Below are 23948 nucleotides of genomic sequence, written 5' to 3'. Positions count from 1 at the left end.
CAGCAGCAGTGAGAGGGACCTCTGTGTTGCTTATTTCTACAGCAGTTTCACATGGACTCTGGTTTCCACTTGCTCTTGCAGTGTTTGGACTCAGACCAGATGAAACTTGTTGTTCCACCCAGCTGTAAATCTGGCCCTGGGCCCAGTTAGTTTTAAGCCGGTGAAGATGTGGGACCCAGGCTCGTGAGGTTTGCAGATCCATGCTGACCAGGGCTTTTACGTGCATGTTTTCTCATGGCAGCTGTGTTTGGGTCACACACTTAGCAGGACAGTTGGATAAACAGAGGTGTACCCTGAGCTCTTATAATGTGAGCTGTGCTGAACTGAACACTGTCAACTCCTTTGTTTTCATGCTGGCCTGGGCTATGTACGGCATGGTGTGTTTTATTACCCTCCTGCCTTTAGCTCAGAGTATTGACATTAAAACAGCATGCAACTTTTTGCAGTAACTGGAAAACCTGTTACTGAATGCAGTCTTACTTGTTCAGTCTTTAAAAATGTGTGGGTTATGATTCAGCCTGGACAATAGAACAGACTTTGTTTACAGACTGACAGACTGGCCACATTTCCCAATAAAAATCTACAATGGAAGCAGCTTTATTTTACCTGACAAATTCTTAGTGTGATCAATAGATTGGAACGACACTGCTCAAAAGAATTAAGGGAACTCTTAATAGTCACAGTATAACACCAACTCAGCTCTACAACGTTATGGATATTGATCTGTCCATTTAGGAAGAACCAGTAATTGTGAACCAGTTTCGCCTGCTCTGGTGCAAATGACACCTGGTGCAGTGGAGAGGCAAAAGCAAGACAATCCCCCTAAAAGGGAATGGTTTTGTATGTGGTGGCCACAGACAATTGCTCTGTCCACATCCTTCCTCACTGATTCTTCTCTAGTCTTGTGATCTGCTTGTGTCCTTGTCACTACTGGTAGCATGAGGCGATACCTTCAGCACAATCAGGTTGCACAGGTAGTCCAGCTCCTCCAGTATGGACATACATATGTGCACAATAAGGTTTGCTGTATCTAGGGCTGCCCCCAAATAGTCGACCAAGCACTAGTCGACCAAAAACTCATTAGCCGACCAAAATTTCATTGGTCTGTTGGTCGCAGGAAAAAAAACAAAAAACATTTGGAGCCGTTTCTTGTCAAAATTAAGTCAAAATCTATGTGACTGTCGGCTGGCCTGTGTATATAAGGCTGGAGGGCTTTTAATTTGAAGGGCCAAATACAGGCAGTTGTGACACTCACTCACTGTAAGTGTTTTTTTTTTAACACGGCAGGTCCCTTTTTACATTGCGGTTAGACAGTTAACAATTAATAGCCAACCATGTCAGGAAAGACGTGTAAAATATGGGATCATTTTGAAAAGAAGAAGGATGACCCCAAGAAGGTGACATGCAAACTTTGCATGAAATACTTCACCTATCACTCCTCCACGACGAACATGATGTACCAACTTAAACATGTAAGTAGCCTAGCTACCTACCCATGGCGGCCTGAACATTAGAAAGCAGAGATACATACACCTGCCAGACCTCCATGTCATAGCTAACAGTACTGTGACTGGTATGAAATTCTCATTGTCTGACATTACGTTGCTGCAGTGGGCCCTGGGCTCCTTCTGGTGGAGGACATTGCCGGCCTTATATGGCCAGAGTGTGTAGACACTTCCTGAGTGACAAATGTATTGATACCATTGACTAACCCACTTATTCCCCTGACCTAATTCCAAATGAACACCTATTTGGCATATATTATATCATTATATTTCCCATAGCCTAAAGTCACATTGTCTAAACAATCCAAAACCCAGGATGTGTCATTTACTCTCAGAAATGACAAAGACAAGAAGCAAATGTTTGATGTTTTTTGCTTGGCTAAAGCGATGAACAATTGTCAGAATTAGTTCAGATTAATCTTAATTCAGACAACTAACTGATTAAGTGACTAGTTTTGGCAGCTCTTGAGGAGCAGGTTACACCAGATGGTCCATACTAAGACATGTCCTAACTTTATGGTTGGTCTTAGGTAAGACCAGTCTGTAGAGTGGAACTTGACTATGGTCTAAATTAGGCCTGGTCTTAGCGATGTGCATTCATATGAATATGCTTCCTTCATATGCTGCTTGACTATGGCTGATGCCTAGAAAAGCGTTTGTTGCTAGAATAAATGTTTTATAAGAATGGTGTAGCTTCTTTAAGGAATGGATCAGCATGTTGTGAGACTGCATATCTTGTGGGGGAGTGAGAGTGAGTGAATAGCAAATAGTGATGTGGATATAAGCGAAGCAGAGAAGAAAATTTCACAGTAAGTTGTTATTTTAACACTGAATGTAAGTGTAAGATTATAGGCCATGGAGAGAACTACCAGACATCCACCGATCAGCCATAGCTTTATGACCACCTGTCTTATATTGTGTAGGTCCCCCCTTTTTTGCCATTACAGCTCTGACCCATCAAGACATGGACTCCACTTCTAAAGGTGTACTGTGGTATCTGGCACCAAGATGTCAGCAGTAGATCCTTTGAGTCCTGCAAGTTGCGAGGTGGGGCCTCCATGGATCAGACACATCCCACAGATGCACGAGTGGATTGAGATCTTGGGAACTTGGAGGCCAAGTCAACACCTTAACCCTTAAAACCCTTGGGGTTTTAAATCCTAACTTCTAACCCTAACCCTAGAAAATTGTCTTGGGGCTTAAAAGATTAAACTTATTGTTGTGTTCCTAAAACCATTCCTGAACCATTTTGCAGTGTGGCAGGGTGCAATATCCTACTGAAAGAGGCATCTGCCATTAGGGAACACCGTTCAATGAAGGGATGAACTTGGTCTGCAAAAATAGGCTCGTTCAAAATTAACTGCAGCGCGGATGGATAGCAGACGAGACCAGGCAACAGCAGCAGGGGCCAGAGCCAAAAAGCTGGTGGGACAGTTTTCTAGCAGTCTTTAGTCTGTACAGGTGGTTACAGAAACACTTGCCTCCTGTTAGATTTGAGTCCTATTGATTTCAGTTTGATCAGACACATTTATTAGTCTGTGAACAGTTATGACACCACTGTCTATTAAAACTCTACACAGGCAATCTATGATTTCTGTTCATTGATCAACCTCCAGTTGACATAAATTCTCACTTAAATCAGCTATATATGAATTTGCTGCTGTTTATAAGTCATCTGAGCAGACCAGTCCTTCTCAGACTACATGGAATACATTTAAAGGAAACAAAGGAACACAGAGGACAATAGTTTTCATTATTGATTGATTATTGATTATTGATCTGTCACATATTTATACTTTTGGGACTTAACATCTGAATCCACACATCCTGATTACCACAAGTTTTTGTGTGGTTAAACATTTTTTGGCTCAGTTGTTGTTATCTGTTCTTTATCGGGTAAGAGCAGGCACTGCGCCTGCATGGGGGCGGGGGAATGATTGACACTTCTCAGACACCCCTTGAGTCTGATTGGTTGTGTTGATTCTGGAGCAGTGGATTACAGCCACTGGGTGGACCCACAGACAGCTGACTTGTATCTTTTTCTACTGTCAGATCATAATGACAATTTTAGCAAATATAACCAAAAAAAAGTTACAGACAACAACTTTAATTAAGCAAAACAAAATGTCAGAAATAGGCGAAAAATCCAACAAACTCAAACTTTTGTCGACTGTCTCTTTTGTGTTTTTCAATGTCATACATTGTCATTTCCATTCAGTCAGTGTCACTTGCCATAGATTCAGAATATATCTTGTAGCAGGTGTTGGAGCAGAATGACAATCACTGCTATAGAGTGGGCAGCAGCACCTCGTTTGTGACGTAATGTCCATATGCTGTTGGCCTAAAGTGTTTTTTGTTTTTTTTGTTTTTCATCTTAGTCAACATAATTTTGTTGTCAGGATCTGTGCACAGCAGCAGAAGTGGAAAGTCCAAACCACAGCAGCCTTGGTTCATGGGAAGTGAGTTTGCTGATGGTAGCTGGTTTCAGTTGGACTGATTAATGGAGCAGCTGACAGAAAATAATGATGAATCAACAATTCTCTGTTTTTACCTGCAGTCACATTTGTAGATGGGTCTCTGAAACAATGATGCACTTAAACAGTCCTGCTTATTTAGTATATTTTCATATGAGGCATTTACAGTTGTATATTATGTTCATTTTTTTGTATTTTTTTTATACTGTCTGTGGCAGTGCCAGCCAAAATGTGAGTGACACAGCACAGGACATCTGTCAGAAGAGGGAATTTTGCATCCTAGTAGACCTACTATTTTGTGTCTTAACAGTGCAAAACAGTAGATGTTTGCTTTGGGCCTGTGGCCCCTCCATTGTGATTTGGTACTAACCCTAACGCTGTGTTTAGATTGAACATGAAAATACATGCAGTGTGTAACTTGTGTGAGTTTGATTGTGTGGTTATACTTTTTGACAGTTTTTTTTGGTTTCACAACTTGACAAGTATCTCATGTCTTGATTAACATCATGAGTGTGAATGGCAATGCCGATAAGTTTTCGTGAAAATGTCAGTATCTTCAACTCGTGCGAATGCTTGCTTGGTAAAATTTTTTGTGTATGACCTTGAACAGAGACAGTCGAGAAAGCTAATAGCAGCAGAGGAAAGGAACTTACACATGAGGAATTGCAGCTTTTCATTTTCATTTTTGACAGTAAATGAAGAGTCTTTCGGTTTTGACTGTTGGTTAGACAAAAGTAGCAATTTCAAGACATAATTTTGAGTTTGGGAAATTGTGATGAGCACTGACAACCTTTTGACATTTTATAGACTAAACGCTTAATTATGAAATAAGCAAATTATCTGTTACCGAGTACAGTCATGAATTGTAGCCAGGGTTTACCAGGGGTGTGATTTTTCCAGAAATCCGACTTTTCCGACCTGAAAATCTCTCGTAAATCATGCAAATCTGTTTGTTTGTTTTGGTTTGTTTTGGGACGGGTTGGGTGTTGTTAAACATAATGATAGCTCACCACTATCAACGTCTTTTGTGCCTCTGATTCATGTCCTCATGTCATGCCGCAAGTAGTCCATTCATTTGTCACGATGGAACTTCATTCAAAGCAGAGCTCCACTGAAGAGCCTGCAGTCATTGCGGAAGGTTATCTGATGTGTCAGTGTTTCCCCTATATGCATTCTGCTGCTGGATTTTCAGCGCCGCTGCCACCGCAAAAAAAAACAAGCAAAAAAAACAAAATCATGATTTCTGTAGGTTTAATATCATGGGCGAATTTAAGTTGCACACATAAATTATATAGAACACAATGTACAGCATGGTATTTCATCAATTACAGAAGTAGTGTTACTGTGTAAAGTAAAACAATCTATAAGACCTAATGTTAATTAGTTAGTATACAGTCGTACCTGTCTTTATATAACGGGTCCAGCAGGGTGGCAAGTGCATATAGGAGTTAATTTTCCACAGTGTCAGAGCGTTTGTTGACAGCTTGAAGCAGGATTTTTTTCATTGTTTTGATGCCAGTATGTGCATCGCCTTCTTCAGCCAGGATGCGTTTGAGGACGGTGACAGCTGGAATGACGTCGGCAGCGGAGGAATGAATTATTTGTTTATCGATATCAAAGCATTTATATCAGCATTGAATTGAATTGATATTGAATCGAATTGCGACCTAAAGAATCAAAATTGAATTGTGAGATTCTTAACAATGCCCAGCTTTACTCTGCCTCCACCATTAATACGACATCTTCGTAGGATTACTTTAAACAACTTGATGAAAAGGTCAGCGATGATCCAGGTGGGAAAAATCTTACCTTTTTGTGTAAACTTTGCCCTCCTCCTTTTAAGAAGCAACTCCGTGCATCAACAACGTCAGCAGCAAACCTGAAATGGCACTCTGAACTAAAGCACCCGGCGAGCCTTTCAAGGTACACTATATTACCAAAAGTATTCGCTCACCCATTCAAATGATCAGAATCAGGTGTTCTAATCACTTGGCCTGGCCCCAGGTGTATAAATTCAAGCACTCAGGCATGCAGACTGTGAAACAAGACATTTGTGAAAGAATGGGCCGCTCTCAGGAGCTCAGTGAATTCCAGCGTGGAACTGTCATAGGATGCCACTTGTGCAACAAATCCAGTCGTGAAATTTCCTCGCTCCTAAATATTCCACAGTCAACTGTCAGCTCTATTATAACAAAATGGAAGCGTTTGGGAACAACAGCAACTCAGCCACGAAGTGGTAGGCCACGTAAAGTGACGGAGAGGGGTCAGCGGATGCTGAAGCGCATAGTGCAAAGAGGTCGCCGACTTTCTGCACAGTCAATTGCTAGAGAGCTACAAACTTCATGTGACCTTCAGATTAGCCCAAGTACAGTACGCAGAGAGCTTCATGGAATGGGTTTCCATGGCCGAGCAGCTGCAGCCAAGCCACACATCACCAAGTGCAATGCAAGGCGTTGGATGCAATGGTGTAAAGCACGCCGTCACTGGCCTCTAGAGCAGTGGAGACGCGTTCTCTGGAGTGATGAATCACGCTTTTCCATCTGGCAATCTGATGGACGAGTCTGGGTTTGGAGGTTGCCAGGAGAACGGTACATTTCAGATTGCATTGTGCCAACTGTGAAATTTGGTGGAGGAGGAATTATGGTATGGGGTTGTTTTTCAGGAGCTGGGCTTGGCCCCTTAGTTCCAGTGAAAGGAACATTGAATGCTTCAGGATACCAAAACATTTTGGACAATTCCATGCTCCCAACCTTGTGGGAACAGTTTGGAGCGGGCCCCTTCCTCTTCCAACATGACTGTGCACCAGTGCACAAAGCAAGGTCCATAAAGACGTGGATGACAGAGTCTGGTGTGGATGAACTTGACTGGCCTGCACAGAGTCCTGACCTGAACCCGATAGAACACCTTTGGGATGAATTAGAGCGGAGACTGAGAGCCAGGCCTTCTCGACCAACATCAGTGTGTGACCTCACCAATGCGCTTTTGGAAGAATGGTCAAAAATTCCTATAAACACTCTCCTCAACCTTGTGGACAGTCTTCCCAGAAGAGTTGAAGCTGTAATAGCTGCAAAAGGTGGACCGACATCATATTGAATTCTATGAGTTAGGAATGGGATGGCACTTCAGTTCATAGAATGAGTAAAGGCAGGTGAGCGAATACTTTTGGTAATATAGTGTATGTGCGAGTGAATAAAAAAGTTGGACAACCTGGTTTTGCAGGATATTGTCGGAGACCTGCAGTTCGAGTGTTAAAACTGATAACATAATAGCTGTCTTTGGTTCTATAAGGGCTGTGGCAATAATTTTGAAAAATAATATCTCACAGCAATATATTGAGATAAACAAAGAACTATGAACCAGTTCATTTTTGGAACTGTGAACTTAGTTCACAATTAAAATTTCAAAATTATGAACTATGAAGTGAACTAGTTCATTTTAAAATTTGTGAACTGAACTTTGAACTAGTTCATGTAGAACGTGAACTTTCCCAACACTGCCAGCAAATCAGGGCAGGAATGCTTATGGCTCCTGTTAACCCTGCAGAGACTGGGGCTCTTGGTACATCAGGACATACCACTGGTCAGGAATCGTTCTTCACGGTGTGTCTTCACACTGTTTTTGTGTGTGTGTGTCCCAAAACACAATAGACTCTCTTAGTTTTACATACTATTGTGGTACAAACGTTTACCCACCAGTGTGGCAGATAACCACTGCGATTTACTCGCCAAACAGAAAATTTACCCACCAATGGCGAGTGTTAATTTCTGACCCCTGGCTCTATGTATTCCAGTCAGCGACGGAAGCCCTCATCTTCAATAACTGACATTGGTTGAGCATCTAAAACAATGAATTCCAAAACGTATTATTATTGCCAATGCTTTCAAGCTTTCCATCAGAAACTTTTTTTTGTCATTGAAGTGCAACTGTCAAAGTTAGTATAGTTAGCTGTACTGTCTCTTTCACCTTTGGTTTTGTTGAGCTGCAGGAATTCGGCGTACTCCTTAGTATGGTGCTTTTGGATGTGCTTGATTAAATTGGTGCTTAAATTGTACTTGACAGTACTACCACCACCCCTTGAAACATTTACTTTACAGACATTGCAAACAGCCGTCGAAGTAGTTGCAGTGGCAAGCGTGAAATATCTCCACACAGCCGACTCTTTGGCTCGCTGCATGTTGCTCAACTCTTCCAGCATGCGACACACGTGCTGCTGACAGATGACGCAGGATGTGCTGCGACGGAGGGAAAACCTGGATCGGCCCGTGGATCTGTTAATTTTCCCAATCCCTGATCCAGCTATTTTGTCAATATCGGGGTCCTGTTTGGGACAATGCGTCACCGGCAAATTATTCATGTCGACAAATTTATGTCGTTGATTACGTCGATGCGTCGTCCCAGCCCTAGATAGGAGGCCAGGTGTGGCTAACGTGAGCTCTGCTAATAAAAAAGGACAAGAATATCAAAGGTTCTGTGTAGGTACCTGTCTATGCAGTTCTACTCTATGCAACTGGCATGTGAAACCCGCTTAGAAAAAAATCCAAATTCTTAGACATTATACTTCAATTAAAAAAGTAAGCCAATAGTTACTTTCCCTGGTAACTAGTTCCTTTCATAGTGAAGTAATTCAGTTATTAACTCAGTTACTTTTTGGGAGAAGTAACTAGTAACTAAAACTAATTACTTTTTTAAAGTAATATACCAAACACTGCTTATGAACATCCCCAAAAACATCTGGTAGAGATATCATGGTCATGTGATATTTGCCAACCTAATGACTCGATGAATGCAAAATGATGCAGTTGGCTGGCGTGCAGTGGATTGTTGGATTGCCGGGGCCACAGAGCATTGGTTGTATCCTCCAAACTCAAGCTAAGAAGCAGACAGGCCGTCTCACCCTGTTCAGTCTGAAATGCACACTTAGGAGAAACAGCCCTGTTGTTATCAGTGTTTGTAAACCAGTTGTTGGTCCTTGGTAGTGCTGTCTTCAGCAGAATTGAGTCATGGAAGACAGCTGCTGATTCTGGTGGTAACATTATCTGAGGGAAAGCAACAGTTAAAAGATAGTAAAGAAGGAGAAGAGGACAAGACAGGGAGCCAGAGAGAGGAGGAGGAGGGAATTATGGATGGGCAGATGCGGACAGACTGAAGAAAATGTCCATAGAAGGAAGCTGAGAATGACTGCGAAGACTAGGGATGTCCCGGTCAGGGTTTATTTTTACCTCATCCCAATCCCAGTCATTTAATATTTAGTATCTACCGAAACCGGGTCCGATCCGATACTTGGCCCTAACTAATATTTTCCGAGATAATGCAGCTGCATTAAGAACAAAATACCTGCATCCAAGCTGTTCCTTAATGTTTTTTTTTTGTTTGTTGAAACATTTCATTTGTTTTTTTAAGAACAACCAAGTAAAACATAGTAAGAAACTTGCAATGTCTTTGGCTTTTATCAATTTCACTTGGTGCAGCTTTGTAGTAAAACTAACGCTCAAATGAAGAACATCACAATTCCACTTCAAAGTGGATGCTCGTCACCTCACCCGGGAAGACTGCCACAGCCAATAAACACCCGCTATAAAGCAGCTAACATTGAAAATGACTAGAGTGGCACTGAGCTAGCAATATAGTGGTGCAGCGCCGTTGTTCCATCTTCTGGGGAGAACCTTGATACTTGTCTTTAGTTAACATTTTGGTATGATAACCCTTCCTGAGTCACAACTAAATTAATGTTATCAGCTGTTGAAGTTACCCTCCTCCACTGGAAAAAATGCTTTTGGACAGAGGTGCCGATCTTGGTATTGGCTCATTTTCAGGCCATTTTCCAATGTTTTATATTGTTGTGTTTGCTACCATTTTAAGGGGACACTCAGAGCTTTCATTCAAGCCCTTTTGTGAATATATATGACGAGTACAGTGAACACTGGAGCTCTTCAAACATTTGTTTAGGAGTGGTGGGCCGCCACTCCTAAATAAATGTAGAGAAAACTCTGGTATGTATGTGTATACTTAACAATGTGCAGCTAGTGATGAGTTAAATGCAGAGGACAAGTTTCATGTGTGTTTGCATGTTGAATGTAAAAATCGCTGACAAATAAAGTTTCTTCTCTTTATGTGTGCATCACAAAGTGTGACATCAAAGTACTCCAACAAAATATCTTGAAAACACCCATTTTTTTGCTCTCTGTTATATCAGTTCTGTAGGCTTGACATTTAAAAATTAATTCCTTCATATCTTCCCTGCAACACCTTCAGCAGGCACTGTGGAACCCAAAAATAAGGAAAAACCTTGAGATCTGAGATTTTTACAGGACACAAGCACAAACATAATCCAGTTATGATGCATATAATCCTGCTGACAGTTTGGTGTCAAGATATAAAGTGCTTGTTAAGCATAACCCCCTTCCCACCAGGAGACAGCGAGGGGCTGAGAGAAAGGCAACTAGAGATTTGGCAGGTGAAAGATGAGTGAGTGGGCACACAGAGGGATGTTGTGGGGAATATTATAATGGAAATAAAGAGAGTAAATGACAACAAAGTGAAGGATTGTATATACAACACGCACACAGTCTACTGTTCTGTTACAACAGTTGACTGAGACACAAATCATGTGTTTGAGAGACGGACAGAGAGAGAGAGGGACAGACAGTCAGACGGAGAGAGACAGACAGACAGATGAACAGAGAGAGACAGACAGTGGGGGGACAATAGGGTAAGCTGTTGGAAGAAGGAGGGCTTTCCTCCATCCTATTGAGCTGCATGTGTTTTGTTTTGGAAACTTGTACCTTGGCGCATGTTGAGGCAGCCTACTGGAGACACACACACACATTCACTCACTCACTCACAATGCAGCCCAGGAGAAGAGTGAGAAAGCATGAAGTTAGGCACTTATCTCCCAAAAGTGTCCGTTTGTGTGCCTGTGTGTGTGTTTTCAGCCAGCGATGGTGTACCGTCATATTGGTGAACAAAGCACTCTGTCATTGTGAATTATCATCCTCTTAAAAAACACCATGTTCTGTTAGGCTGTGTGTTTAGACATTAGGGCTAGGGACATTTGATTCAGCCATGGCTTTGAGGCTTAAAGGGACATTCCGGTGTAAGTTTAATCCATGGTCTAACGCACTGTGACACTGAGTAAGACCCGCCCTCGAGAGATCAAGTTTGCAGACGGCTAGCTTACGCCGTTTTAGCAACCTCAGAAAAAGACTGAACGATAATGATACATTGCAGTCATATGCCTCCAGCAAGAAACCACCATCAAAAAGCCACAAATAATGCTCAGAACAGCACCAAACTTTAGCAACAGTACAAATAGTGTCTCAGCACATAGAGCCTCTCAAACAGACGCACGTAGCAGAGTGGGGCACTTGTTGTTCACTACGAGAAGACTGCGGCAGCCCACTAACACCCGCTATAAAGCAGGTAACATTAGCAGAATCATTTAATCATTGTGTCCCGTATGAGAAGAAAGAGTCCCGGTTGTCAGTTGTTATGGATGCGGTCACATTGCATATCGTCAAAGATATAGGAAATAAATACCCTTAATTTGAAAATGAGTATAGTGGCGCTGAGCCAGCAGTATAGCGACACAGCGCCGTTATTCCACAGTCTGGGGAGAACCCTGGAACGCCTCTCTTGGTCTTTCTTTGTTTGCAAGGTGTTCTTTTAGTCCAGTGACACTTGTCTAGTGAAATCAGCAGTGACATGTAACTTTCACCTTCCAGCTTCTTAACACACGACCAGTAATGTTATGAGATTATCTAAAATTACTTAATTGAACTAAAATAGTGAACTTCACTTGAAACGTAATAATTATAAATCACCCAGACATAATTTTCTCAACTGTGTTCTAAAACCAATAAGTTTTCATTCTGGCTGATATCAACAACACTGATACAACTGATATATACATGATAATGGAGGCCAGTCCGATATATCGGACTCTAAAGACACACATTTAAACTGTGCTAGACCGACGTGCTGCTTCAAACCAAATGAAGCCATGCCAGTACATGTATATGGATAAGCCTCAGTTTAGGCCACTGGTTCAGTTTGTGTGTGTGTCACTTCAGTCTGTGTCTATTTTAATGACAAGGATGAAATTCACATAATTCCATGGAAACGATCTTAATAGTCTTAATAGTTTGATTTATTCAGTGATTGCCAGTTATTGTGAGTTCAGGTGGTCTGACTGATAGCGTGTTTCTCTCAAAACATGTTGGAAAGTCAACATGGGTCCCTTGTGGAAAAGTGTATTAGAAAGAAACATGAGTCCTGCTTTTAGATTAAGTTTCTGCTCTTTGTGGGCATATTTGCATTTGTGTGAAAAGAGGTTATTTCTGTTGGTGATGAAGGAAAATATAGTGAGGGCAGAGGAACTGATGGGAATGCTCGGTGAGACAGACATTATGGGCCCTAACTGTTAGAACTCTTCCATCTCCACTACCTGCTTCATCTCTCAGGTTACAATGGCAAACTGTTCAGTGTTGACCCAGAGGACTTTCCTCTGGTCAGAGTTCTGTTTTTAGTCAGTCACTGAAAACGCAATGATTTGTTTTTACTGCACAATCATGTGGTACATTATAAATAGTGTTTCCCTCACATATATTTTACTTTGCAGTTCACACGGGTATACCAACGGCCACCCAAGTGTATTCAGTGACCCATTTGAGCATTTTATTGTTTCACTTTTTTTGTCCAAGAGAATGACGCCGATTGATTCTTATGCTGTTGTTTTGTTCAAGCTTGGGTGCACACATCACTTACCTGCTGCAATGACAACAGAATTGCACGTGAGAAAAGTCTGAGGTGTGTTTTTGAGCGACTTTATAAAATTAAGGTTGCTGGTAGAGAGAAGCCTGTGTGCATTCATTAAGGTGGACAGTTAAAGCAGGTCTGTGTGAAGTAGGAAACCTCTCAAAGCGATTCTGAAGAAAGATTTTGGTCTTTTGATTTTTGAGTGTCACTCTCATGTTCGGTTTTGATCAGGCAGCTAACTGGGCTCAGACCACACAGAAGCCACAAAAAACGGTCGCTTACTAAATATCTTTTCTCTTTTTCAAACCCAACACCAACTGAATGACGCTGCCTGACAGAGACGAATAATTTTCTTAAAATAAGTCAGCTGCTTTAATAGACTATTGATGAATCATTAATAATATACGAAACACGTTGGGTCATTTTCCATTAGCAAACTGTTTTAAACACAAACATGACCTGTGTTCGATGTAAAATGAGAGTTGGCCTCATTAGGAGATAAGAGACGAGATAAAGTGAACATGAAGGCACTTGAATTTGAAATGAAATGTAAAATAACAACTTAAATGGCCAATATGTGACATTATCAATATGTGTCAAATGTCTTTTTTGTATTTATTACAAATATCCTATATTTTAATTAAATGAATGTTTTCATGTTAGTATTTTGTGTTATATTTGTATATATTTGAAAAGCAAGCATCTGTTATCGTAAAATACATAAGTGTACCCATGCCTGACTCTGATTGTCGATGAAAACATTTTTAATTGGTTAAATTCTTAACACAAATAATCGATTAATCATTCACGTCCTGATGGCTTTCTCTGCTTTTTTTTGGTGTGTTGTCATTTAAACTGTTGTTGTGGCTGCTCTGGGGAATCAGTATAGGCTGGCTGTGTGGGCTACAGCATGACCTTGACTTGCTCTGCTGTTTATTGCAGAAGCCAGCTCTGGTTTGCAGGCAGGCTGGCACACAGTGAGGCCATTGTGGTCTGGTGCTCTGCTGGCATTGTGAAACAGTGACTGACTGACCGTTCTACTCTCGAGGCTTGAACAAGAGTGGATGAAAGAGGGCTACTGTCCTGATGTCCGACTAGTATATACTGAGACTGAATGACTGTTGCCTACCACTCGCTGCACAGCAGACCAGCTGCAGTGTACACTGCAGATTTACTAACACCCAGCATGAAGGAGACTGATGAGCTGCATCGTCAGCACTGCATTATTAAAGGATGGAGGGAGAACAGGAAAAGCAAAATGATGCAAATGTATCAGTGTATTATGAAATTGATGAGTACAGTTAGATGTGCAGTTCTGACCCATATGTTTGCCCTGACCATAGGGGGGAGTCAAAGGAAACACATCCCCCTCTTGTATTATCTGTTACTGTGGGGCAAAGACCCACAGCATTTAAATACAGCCCAAAATTACAAGAAAGTCCATAACTATGCTGTAGGTGTATCTGCAATCACATGCAACCACAGTTGGCGGTTAGAAAAGCAATCCAAATCGGAATTCTACAGACCTGTCTCAGTCTGGACGCTCTGGCTGCACTTTAAAATTTAAAAGTGTCCTTTGCATCACTCACAGTAAAACGCACAGTGATGACCTCAAGTCTGGGTTCATGGAAGTGAATTCATGCAGTGAGCAGAGTGGTATGGAAGACAACTCAGAGAATTAGTCTACCCTGTGATATGACAGTGTGGAGTTAGATGATGGCTCTCCATCTCTTATACATCTGACACATTTACAGTGTCTTCACAGTGGTAAAATAAACTTCTTTGATTCATCTGTGTCTGTGGTTGTATAGTATCTTAAAGATACAAATAAGTAATTATAAAGAGTGTCACCAAGTTTACTTTAGGGACTGTTAATACACATGGACATGGCCCAAGTAGGCCAGAATCTATGTGTTGGAATAATATGCCATGTGTGAGAGAGTGAGGGTGAGAGACAGACAGGGAGAGAGCGCAGCTCCAGCAGTAGAAAATCAATGTGGTGACATGAATGTATAGGAAACCCTAAATGCCAGTATGCCCCCTTTGTTACATGATGCTTTTTTCAGCAGTTGGCCTTATTGATAGGCTACATTGGAAAAACAACTAGTCATTCAGGTCCAACCCTACTTAACTGAATGTTAGTGTAATGTTCTATTTAAAGAGCAAGCTGTTGGACAGGTTAATCCACCCCTGCATCCACAGTCCTCCACCTTGTTTAACTGTCCATAAATAAGACACATTTGTGCTGGAGCTTACTCTTCTCAGTTGTGTTCATCTCAAGCGTTGTGATGTCTCAATACAAGACTTCACTCTGAGAAGAGACTCTTCAGCCCTGCGAAGGTCGGGATGATCACAACAACCTGAGGATCCACATTTTCCCAACAGCAATTGTGATTTGGAATGAATCTTTGATAGCACCAACCTGTATACACCCAAAAGTAATTCATCACTTAGAATTAATTTGCTTTACATATGCCACAGCAAACTTTTCTGGCATATCTTTAACTCATTCAGAGAATGATAAGTTCATGACATGGGGGCATTTGACATTACATCCATGACATAAAATTGTTATTTCATAATTCATCTCTTGTGTCTGCAGGCTTTCAAAGAGATGCTGTATGCTGCTCAGGACCAGGCCCCATCTATTGAAGGTATCACACCACACACACACACACACACACACACACACACACACACACACACACACAGCTTGTTATTTGCTAACTGATGGCCTCTGAGCAACTTGTACTAGGAATGTGGAGTGGAGCTGCTGCTGGGGTTGGAAACAAGATGTTGCAAAGGACAAACAATTAGTAGGAACCTGAGACAAATGTTCTTTTAATGTTCCTTCTTTACGGACCATACCAGTGATTTTGCATCAGCCCTGTAAATCCTATGTCCTTATGAGTTACATTAATGCCTACGATTTTTCAACTCGTGCAAGTGGCACTGTAATTTGTAAATATGGGTTCCCTACCTCCAGTAGCTTCAGTGCAAAATCACCTCACATGGCCTTGAGACCTATTCACTAGAAGGGATCACACGTCCACACTGCTTGTAGTTGAATGTGTTTTGATTGTAGTGTTTTAATACTGTTAAAATCAATGTGTGCTCTGTCAACAGCTCCTTTACTTGCCAATGTGTAGGTCTGATGACAGAGCTTTACCATTCATCTGCCACATTGCATTGCATTTAAGTTCATGGGCGTGATATGTGTCCAGATAACCAATCCAGCATGGAGAGGCACAGAAGCAGTGCATCTCTCCTTCATGGAAAATAGTCTTACAAGCAAAAATAGAATTGCTGTGTGTAAGATATGTGTTTTTGCAGGTGAGAGTTAAAGGGGCATTAAGCAAGTAAATGTAAAAAATGAACTAAAAATATCAACAGGAGCTAAATAAAGATATAGAGTTAAACACAGCAGGGACGTCAAATGGGTCAAATCAAACTGTTCATTTTATGTAGTATACTGCTATCCTAGCGTCTTTGCTAGACACACAACAGAGACATTGCAGATTGCTAGTTGTGGCTAAAGTTAAGCTGTCATATTCTTTAACAGGTAAATTAGGTTTCCAGCCAAATGTTAGTGAAAGTGTTGTTACTGTATTGTAGTCACACTGTGGCTGTTGTTGGTGTAGCCAACAGTTTATATTTGATCACTTTAGATGAATTAGATGTACACACTTTGAAATAACACAATGGAAAAAATGGACAGTTTAGTTGTATGTAAGCTAATCTGTGATGCCTGAAAGTCTATGGATGTAATGGAGCCAGAACAGTGACAGTGAACAATGGCATCAAAAAATAAAACTACTTAAACACTTATATTTGAAAAAGTAATTTTTGCACTGAAACAAATTACTTTAAAAGAGAAAACAGACATTAATCAGTCATGTATGTTTTCAATGGCTCATTTTATTTTCGATGCCTTTGTTCACCGTCACTGTTTCGGCCCCAGAGAAGTGATGTCAATTGTGATTGGATCTGTACGTTTGATAGAGCACTCTGTGATGTTCTTCCACAGAAAACAAAGGATGTACTTGACATTTAAAAAGTGCAACTCCTTTTTGCTGTCAAGATGTCATGTGCCGTCCTGTACATCCAGTTCCTCAATTACTTTTTATATGGGGCTACCTCATCCTGCATTATTGCTTAATTATGTGTCTTTGTAAAAATACACCAACAGCAGCCACAGTATGACCACAATTTAAGGCCTTAAACAGTCTTAAAATGTCTTAAAACCAGTTATCAGAGGCCTTAATTTTCATCATGTAATGACAGGCCTCTTTGTGCCCCTGCACTGCAGCCTCTTAGAGCAATACAAAACAGCGTGAGCAGCACAATAATCATCATTTCTTGGTGTCTTTCCTTTTATCTTATTTTGACAAAATTGAGTTTAACCACTTAAAGGACTTGTTTTCAGTCAGATGTATGTAACAGAACATTAACCTCAGAAGAAGTCACAAAACAATGTCTTGTTTGTCTCGGGAGCAACGAGAATGACACAAGCCTCTCAAATCTGCTACGCCCAACCTTGCACTGTAACTGACTTCACTTGTAAGTCAGCCAGCTGCCTATTGATCTAAGGCCATGTGCTGTGTGTGCCATTAGTTTTCATGAGTGGATCATCGGACTCTCTGACCCACTTGACACCCACATAAAAGTATAGAGCTGTTGGCATGCAGCAGATTAGGTCAGCACCTACTGTTACATAAATCACAGTATGTTTTGAAGCCTGAGGTGGAAAGCCTAGTTAAGTATGGCCAGCTGTCCATAGCAGCAGTCCGAATCAGACTATAAGGAACTAATTGAAACATCATGGTTGTTGGTGTCATGTGTAAAGCAGTACCTGTCAAGCATAACAAAGCACCAGAACAGCTCAGAATACTCTTTAAAAGACTTGTTTGAAGACTTCTAATCCCTGTTAAGAGTCTGATTGATCAAAAATTAATAACAAATGGATTGATGGAGGGCTGGATAAAGAATGGATGGTCTATATCCTGTTTCTAATGTTGCTGGAATTTGATGCTGTTCAGAGCATTATTTGTGGCTTTTTGATGGTGATTTATTCTTGGATCCATTTACTGCAGTGTATTGTTGTTGTGCGGTCGTTTCTGAGGATGCTAAAACTACGTAAGCTAGCGGTCTGCAAACTTTATCTCTCGAGGGGGGGTCATACTTGGTGTCAAGGTGTGTCAAGCTATGGATTAAACTTACACCGAATATCCCTCTAAGTAACGCAGTGTGCGTGCGGGAAAGTAACAGTAATCTAATTACTGTTTTTGCAATTGTAATCCCATACTTTACTTGTTACTTGAAAAAGTAATCAGATTACAGTAATATGTTACTTCTAAGGCGTTACTGCTCATCAGTGTTCACCAGAGTTTCTGTGTTGTTGAATGTGTGTTAAGCATCCGTGTTTCAGAATCTGTAGCTCCTTCATGTTCTGTCGGAATCAGCTTTGACTGACGTGACCACATTCAAGAAATGTGACTGTTTTTTGTCTCTCTCAATGAATTTAAGCACTAACAGACATACCACTGTAAGATAATGTTGAACGTCAGGTGATGACTTTCATATCACCAAGAACTATCTTTAATACTTTAAATTCCTTTAATAAAAGATTGTTATTACATGTTTGAGTCTAGATTTATCTGCAGCTCGTGTGAAGATTCATACATGGGCAAAGACAGGATCTTAGTTTTACTTACAACTGGTGCTGGTAGCAAAAATAGCTGATAGGAGACAGTGATGGGCAGATGTACCTGGTTGGAAAAAGACTTCTTGGTCCGGTTTAATGGAACCTTACATCTTATGTCATTAATTTTAGTATTGAACGGTGCATTGTTCAGTACTAAAATTACTAGACCTGAGCCCATTAGTAATTACCAGAGGTGGGGGACTCCAGTCACATGACTTGACTCGAGTCAGACTCAAGTCGCAAATTTGAGGACTTGAGACTTAATTGACTAACACTGACTCGAAAGTCTTGGCTTTTCTTTCTTTCTTTTTGTGCATATTGAGACGTTAATTTTGTTTTTGATACTTTGCCCTCTGCCACTGTATGCCGCGGTGCGTGCAAGCCTGGCAGGTGGGGGGCGTGCCAGGGTGGCACTGTGGCAGACAGGATCAGAGGAGGGGCAGCATGGCGGGAGCTCCGAAGATCATCAAATTTGGATTCAAAGATTATTTCATGCCTGGGTGATTTTGGCTGCCGTCTTGGTTAAAGCGTCTGTGTGTTTTAGACATAGCATCTTCAGTGCGCACAAAGTCATTATTTTAAACATAGGTGCGCATTATGCGCACTCACAGCCCAACACGACACCATATCGGCACACATTTGTTGCGACACCCTTGTTTTTTCGTGCATGTCTGCGACGGACCTGCTTCTCCCTCAGGTGTTGTGTCCGTGTCTCTCCTGCTGTTTCTCATGGAGCTCTGCCCCATTTGAAAGGAGAAGGGGCCCGTATGTGTACAGATGACGCCTCTGAGATGTAGAGTGTGTTTTTATAGAAGAGAAACACACATTTCAGGACAGAACAGACATGTCCTGTGATTTTCAGCATCCTTTTATAGAGGGGGAGGGGAACAATACCTGAGAGTAATATTCTCAGCTGTCAGAATGTGCAGGATGGTGCAGTTCCATGGTTGATCAACTATGCAATTACATCATATTGTTGACTAAGAATCCTCTTCTGTTTACTGTGTCCACAGATAGGAAGAATACATTCATACGAACTTCTTGTGATGTGTTTGACCTTAGCCATTACTCGACTTGACTCGCTTGATTTTCATCACAGTAACTTGGGACTTGCTTGAGACTTGAAGGTTAAGACTTAAGACTTGCTTATGACTTGCACGTATGTGACTTATTCCCACCTCTGGTAATTACAGCAGATAGAGGTGAGGTATATAAGATCTGGATCCATTTTACAAAATCATCCCCCAGACCAAATTCATGAAGTGTGGAGTAGAGGTAAGGCCATTCCAGCCTGTCTAATGCCTTGTCTGCGTCAAGAGAAATAACCAAAGCCTCAGAGCTATACATTGAGGAGTGCTGAATAATCTTCTTACATTATGAGAAAAATACCTCTCCCCAATGAACCCTGTCTGATCATTAGTGACGATATTGGCGAGGATTTTCTCCAAACGCTGGGCTAGGACTTTTGCTAACAGCTTCATATCTAAGTTCAAAACTGATATGAGTCTATATGAAGAACATTCTTTTGGTGCTTTACCCTTTTTTGGTACTAAGGAGATATTTGCCTCCATTGGAGAAAGTGACTGTTTGTTGAATTGCAAGGCATAAAGTTGCTTGAAGAATATTTTAAAAGTATCATTAATATCTTGATTATTATAGCTAATAGTGGCCTTCGAGTTACTGATATCCAAAATGTTATGGGTATGAGCCCTGTTATGAAGAAGATTGGCCCGATAGCGATTAGGTTTATTCATCCTTTGCCTGACAAAGATCACTGATTTTTCTGCTTTTTTGGTTAACAAGGCCTCTAGCACAGTTTTGACTGTTTTTAATATCATTTCAGATGGGCAGCAGTTATATTCAGTCTGAAGTTCATGAAGATCCAGCTCCAATTTTCTCTGTTCTTTTTGACTTCTTCTTTTGTCTAGCTCTATATCAAATATCAAGTCCACGGATGTAAGCCTTTGTAGTATCCCATAACAGACTGGGGGACACATCAAGGATCTTATTTTAAGAAATTGAGGTGTTCTCTTAAAAAGATTTTAAAATTAGGGTCTGCTCTTAAAACACATTTAAATTGCTTAAACCTGTAAAAGAAGGAGCATGGTGGCAGACGAAAAATAACAGTTAAAGTCCCCAGCTATTACAGAGTTGTAACCAATCCAGTCAGAAAATTTAGAAAAGACCTGTGAGATGAAGTCAGTGGACTGTACCGGGGGGAAGCATATATTCATCAATGACACAGCCTGGCTGTGGAGGCAGCCCCTTAGCATTACATATCTACCAGACTTATCAGAAATTGTCTCAATGTCAGACAGGGGCAGGTGTTTGCCGAAAAATTGCAACCCCTCTGCTTTTACTCATAAATAAGGAGCTAACCACCTGTCCTACCCAGTCACACTTTAACTTGGAATGTTCATTGATAGACAGGTCAGTTTCTTGCAACATTGCTATGTGAACATGCTCCTTTTTTAGGACACTCAAACTTTTTTTCCTCTTAATAGGGTTGTGTATCCCTCTCACATTCCAACTGCAGATCTTTAAGGTGGCTTTGTCACTCACCATAAATGCCATATAATGAAAAAAGTATCTTCGCAAACAATGATCAGGAATATAGATGGCATCCTGGGCTCCCAGAAACAAAGGGCATACAATGTAGACATAAGATAAAAAACAATGCTTTGCTCATTTCAAAACAATAACTATATACAACAGATATCAAACAGAAATAACAGGTACGCATAGGGGTCAGACTTAGGCCTAATTCACCCATAATGGGTGTAAGCTACTCTCCCTAGCCAAGGGGAAGTTGCTAGACCAGTTAATAGCTTCTATCTTATTTTTTTTAAAGTAGAACACAACTCATAGTTTTACGCACACTACAGTTACAGATCTTAAACTCAAAGTTTGAAAAAGAAAACAACAACATATCCTTTGGGTCAGCGGGAAACCTTGACACACTTGGCGACACTGAGCAGAGCTTAGAGCCCCGAACATCTCCTCAATTACTGTACTATTGCACTATTGTAAAGAAATACTATTTTTATTACTTGTTTCATGAGAGGAGTTATCTAAGTCAGAGTCCTGCACGAGTGAAAAATAATGTACTGTGTTGGACACAGATGCAGATCAGGTCGGACTCCTGGAGAGACGAGCTGGGTTTTACGATTGCCGTTTTCAGGACGTCACTTATCATCAGTCTTTATTAGCGACACAATTGATAAGCATTTATATTTCATATGAGCTCATGCATGCGTGCTTGCGCCCTCCCAGAACTCCCATTCCCCACGCTGGCTTACTTTCATTTTCAAAAATTGCGTCCATCCAATTTTCCTTTGGGCGTTGGTATGAATTTATAGCGGGTCAGCTTGGATACGGAATGTAAATTGTGCTACAGTCAGAAACGGGTCGGATGCGGTTTTAAGCATGGCTGGTTCGGGCAGGTGCAGGTTTGCAAAATAAGACCTGTGCAGGACTCTGATCTAAGTTACCATTTTAATCCTCTTGCTAATTATCACACTGCTTTGTCTACAACTGCGGTATTTTTTCCTCATATAAGTTACCAACGACAGTTACATTTACCACGTTACTTTTGTTTGGTCATGTAACATTAAAATACTTAATTAGTCGACTAAGCAAAAAAATAATCGCTAGATTAATCGTATGAAAAATAATCGTTTGGGACAGCTCTAGTTTTTGGCCTTGCCGCTTACATGCAGAGATTTCTCCAGATTCTCTGGATCTTTTGATGACATTCTGGAGTGTAGATGATGAAATCCCCCAATTTCTTGCAATTGTACATTTAGAAACGTTGTTCTTAAACTGTACAAGTATTTGCTCATGCAGTTGTTCACAAAGTGGTGAACCTCGCCCCATCCTTGCTGGTGAACAACTGAGCCTTTCGGGGATGCGCCTTTTATATCCAGTCATAGCACTCACCCGTTTTCAATTAACCGGTTCACCTGTGGAATGTTCCAAAGAGATGTTTTTTAAGCATTGCTTAACTTTCCCAGTCTTTTGTTGCCCCCGTCCCAGCTATTTTGGAACGTGCAGATATCCAATTCAAAATGAGAGTATATCTACACGAAAACAATAAAGTTTAGCAGTTTGAACATTCAACGGAATTTAAATAGGAAAGGAATTGCAAATCATTGTATTCTGTTTTTATTTACGTTTTTACAAAATGTCCCAGCTTCATTAGAATTGGGGTTTGTACAGTATGTTTTCTTGATGTAGTTCATTGACAGACTAATTTGCAGCCACCACCAACACCAACTCTACATGGTTGTGTTTTACTGTACAGAAGTCTAAAGTCACATGTTGTCATCTGGTTGTCATCTGATTCACAGGTTGTTCCGTCCTCATTGTCTGACTTATGAATAAATATATCCAACTGTTGTGCTCATACTGACTGTCCTGTTTAATATTTCCTCTTTCCATGAGTTTATATTAAGAACTCTGGAATGGAATGATTGACTTGTTGTGGTGTATCTGGTCTGTGAATTATCAGCCGTATGGCCCGATCCAGACAATAGGAAACTAGCTCAAAGACTTGAGTTTTTTTGCTTTAACCGTCAGTGAATATAGCGTCATCAAAACTTTCTTAGCCACCAGCTCGAGCACACTGTCATCAGTACAAATTATGTGTGAACAATAAACAACAAAGGGATGTCTGATAATATCGGCCCTCCGATATTATCAGCCGATATTGACTTAAAAATTTAATATCGGGAATTATAGGTATCAGGTTTTTATAATTGATGTTTGTTCTGTAGGCTTCAGCATTTCTGAGCCTGTATGAACACAGCATGGGACGTTTACAGCTGTGTTACAACTTAATGACTAACAACAACAACAAAGTGCTAAACTCATGGGTAGTTAACTGTGGCTAACAAGCTTGCTTGCCCGGTGCATGAGATGTGTTACCTACGAATAGTAAATTTGCAATTTGCAATGACTGCAAAGCGTTGGTTATGCGAGGAGGAAACAAGGCATCTTCCTTTCCTTTTCAAATGTGATCACCCAACGCAAGAAGAATCATGCAGAGTTACATGCTACATTTGTGCAGTAAAATGATGAAAAGAAGCTACAGCCGACACCGAAAAAAAACCACACAGCTGTCGCTTTAAAAGGTCAACTGAGAAAAAACAAAAACACCAGAGCGACCACAACAGAAAAAAGGCATCGATCTGAAAATCATGGAGTGTATCACACTGGATAACCAGCATTTTTCTATCATTCAAGATGTAGTATTTCTCAGACCAGTACCCGAATTGTACAGTATTGTTTACAGCCACGTCAAGAAGCTGATTTTTGGCGCTGTAACCATTAGATTCACTGCAGATATCTGTTCTTCAAGTGTTAACCAGGTTAGCATGTTGAGTTTGACTGCACAATGGGTAGATGAGGACTTTGTGTTGAAATAGGCTGTACTTCATTCTCAAGAGTGCCGTGGGTCTCACATGGCAGACCGAGTTGCATCTTCTTTTGAAAGGATGTTTGAGAAATGGA

At 40.9% G+C, this 23948-nt stretch overlaps 1 protein-coding gene across 2 annotated transcripts in view; it reads left to right on the top strand.

Annotated features, from left to right (window-relative positions):
* LOC119010920 (xenotropic and polytropic retrovirus receptor 1 homolog) overlaps positions 1–23948 on the top strand; it is a 61258-nt gene that overhangs the window by 5794 nt on the left and 31516 nt on the right. For both annotated transcript variants that reach the window (XR_005072084.1, XM_037083514.1), the window contains exon 2: positions 15336–15387. Coding sequence is in view for 1 of the 2 variants with exons in the window: in XM_037083514.1 (XP_036939409.1) it covers positions 15336–15387 (52 nt within the window). In the remaining variant the exon portion in view is untranslated. The remainder of the gene's footprint in view (positions 1–15335; positions 15388–23948) is intronic.

Source organism: Acanthopagrus latus, chromosome 21 (genome assembly GCF_904848185.1).
Source record: "Acanthopagrus latus isolate v.2019 chromosome 21, fAcaLat1.1, whole genome shotgun sequence".
NCBI classification, from domain to species: Eukaryota; Metazoa; Chordata; class Actinopteri; order Spariformes; family Sparidae; genus Acanthopagrus; species Acanthopagrus latus.
The sequence above is the reverse complement of the archived record's forward strand: the minus strand, read 5'-3'. Positions and strand labels throughout refer to the sequence as shown.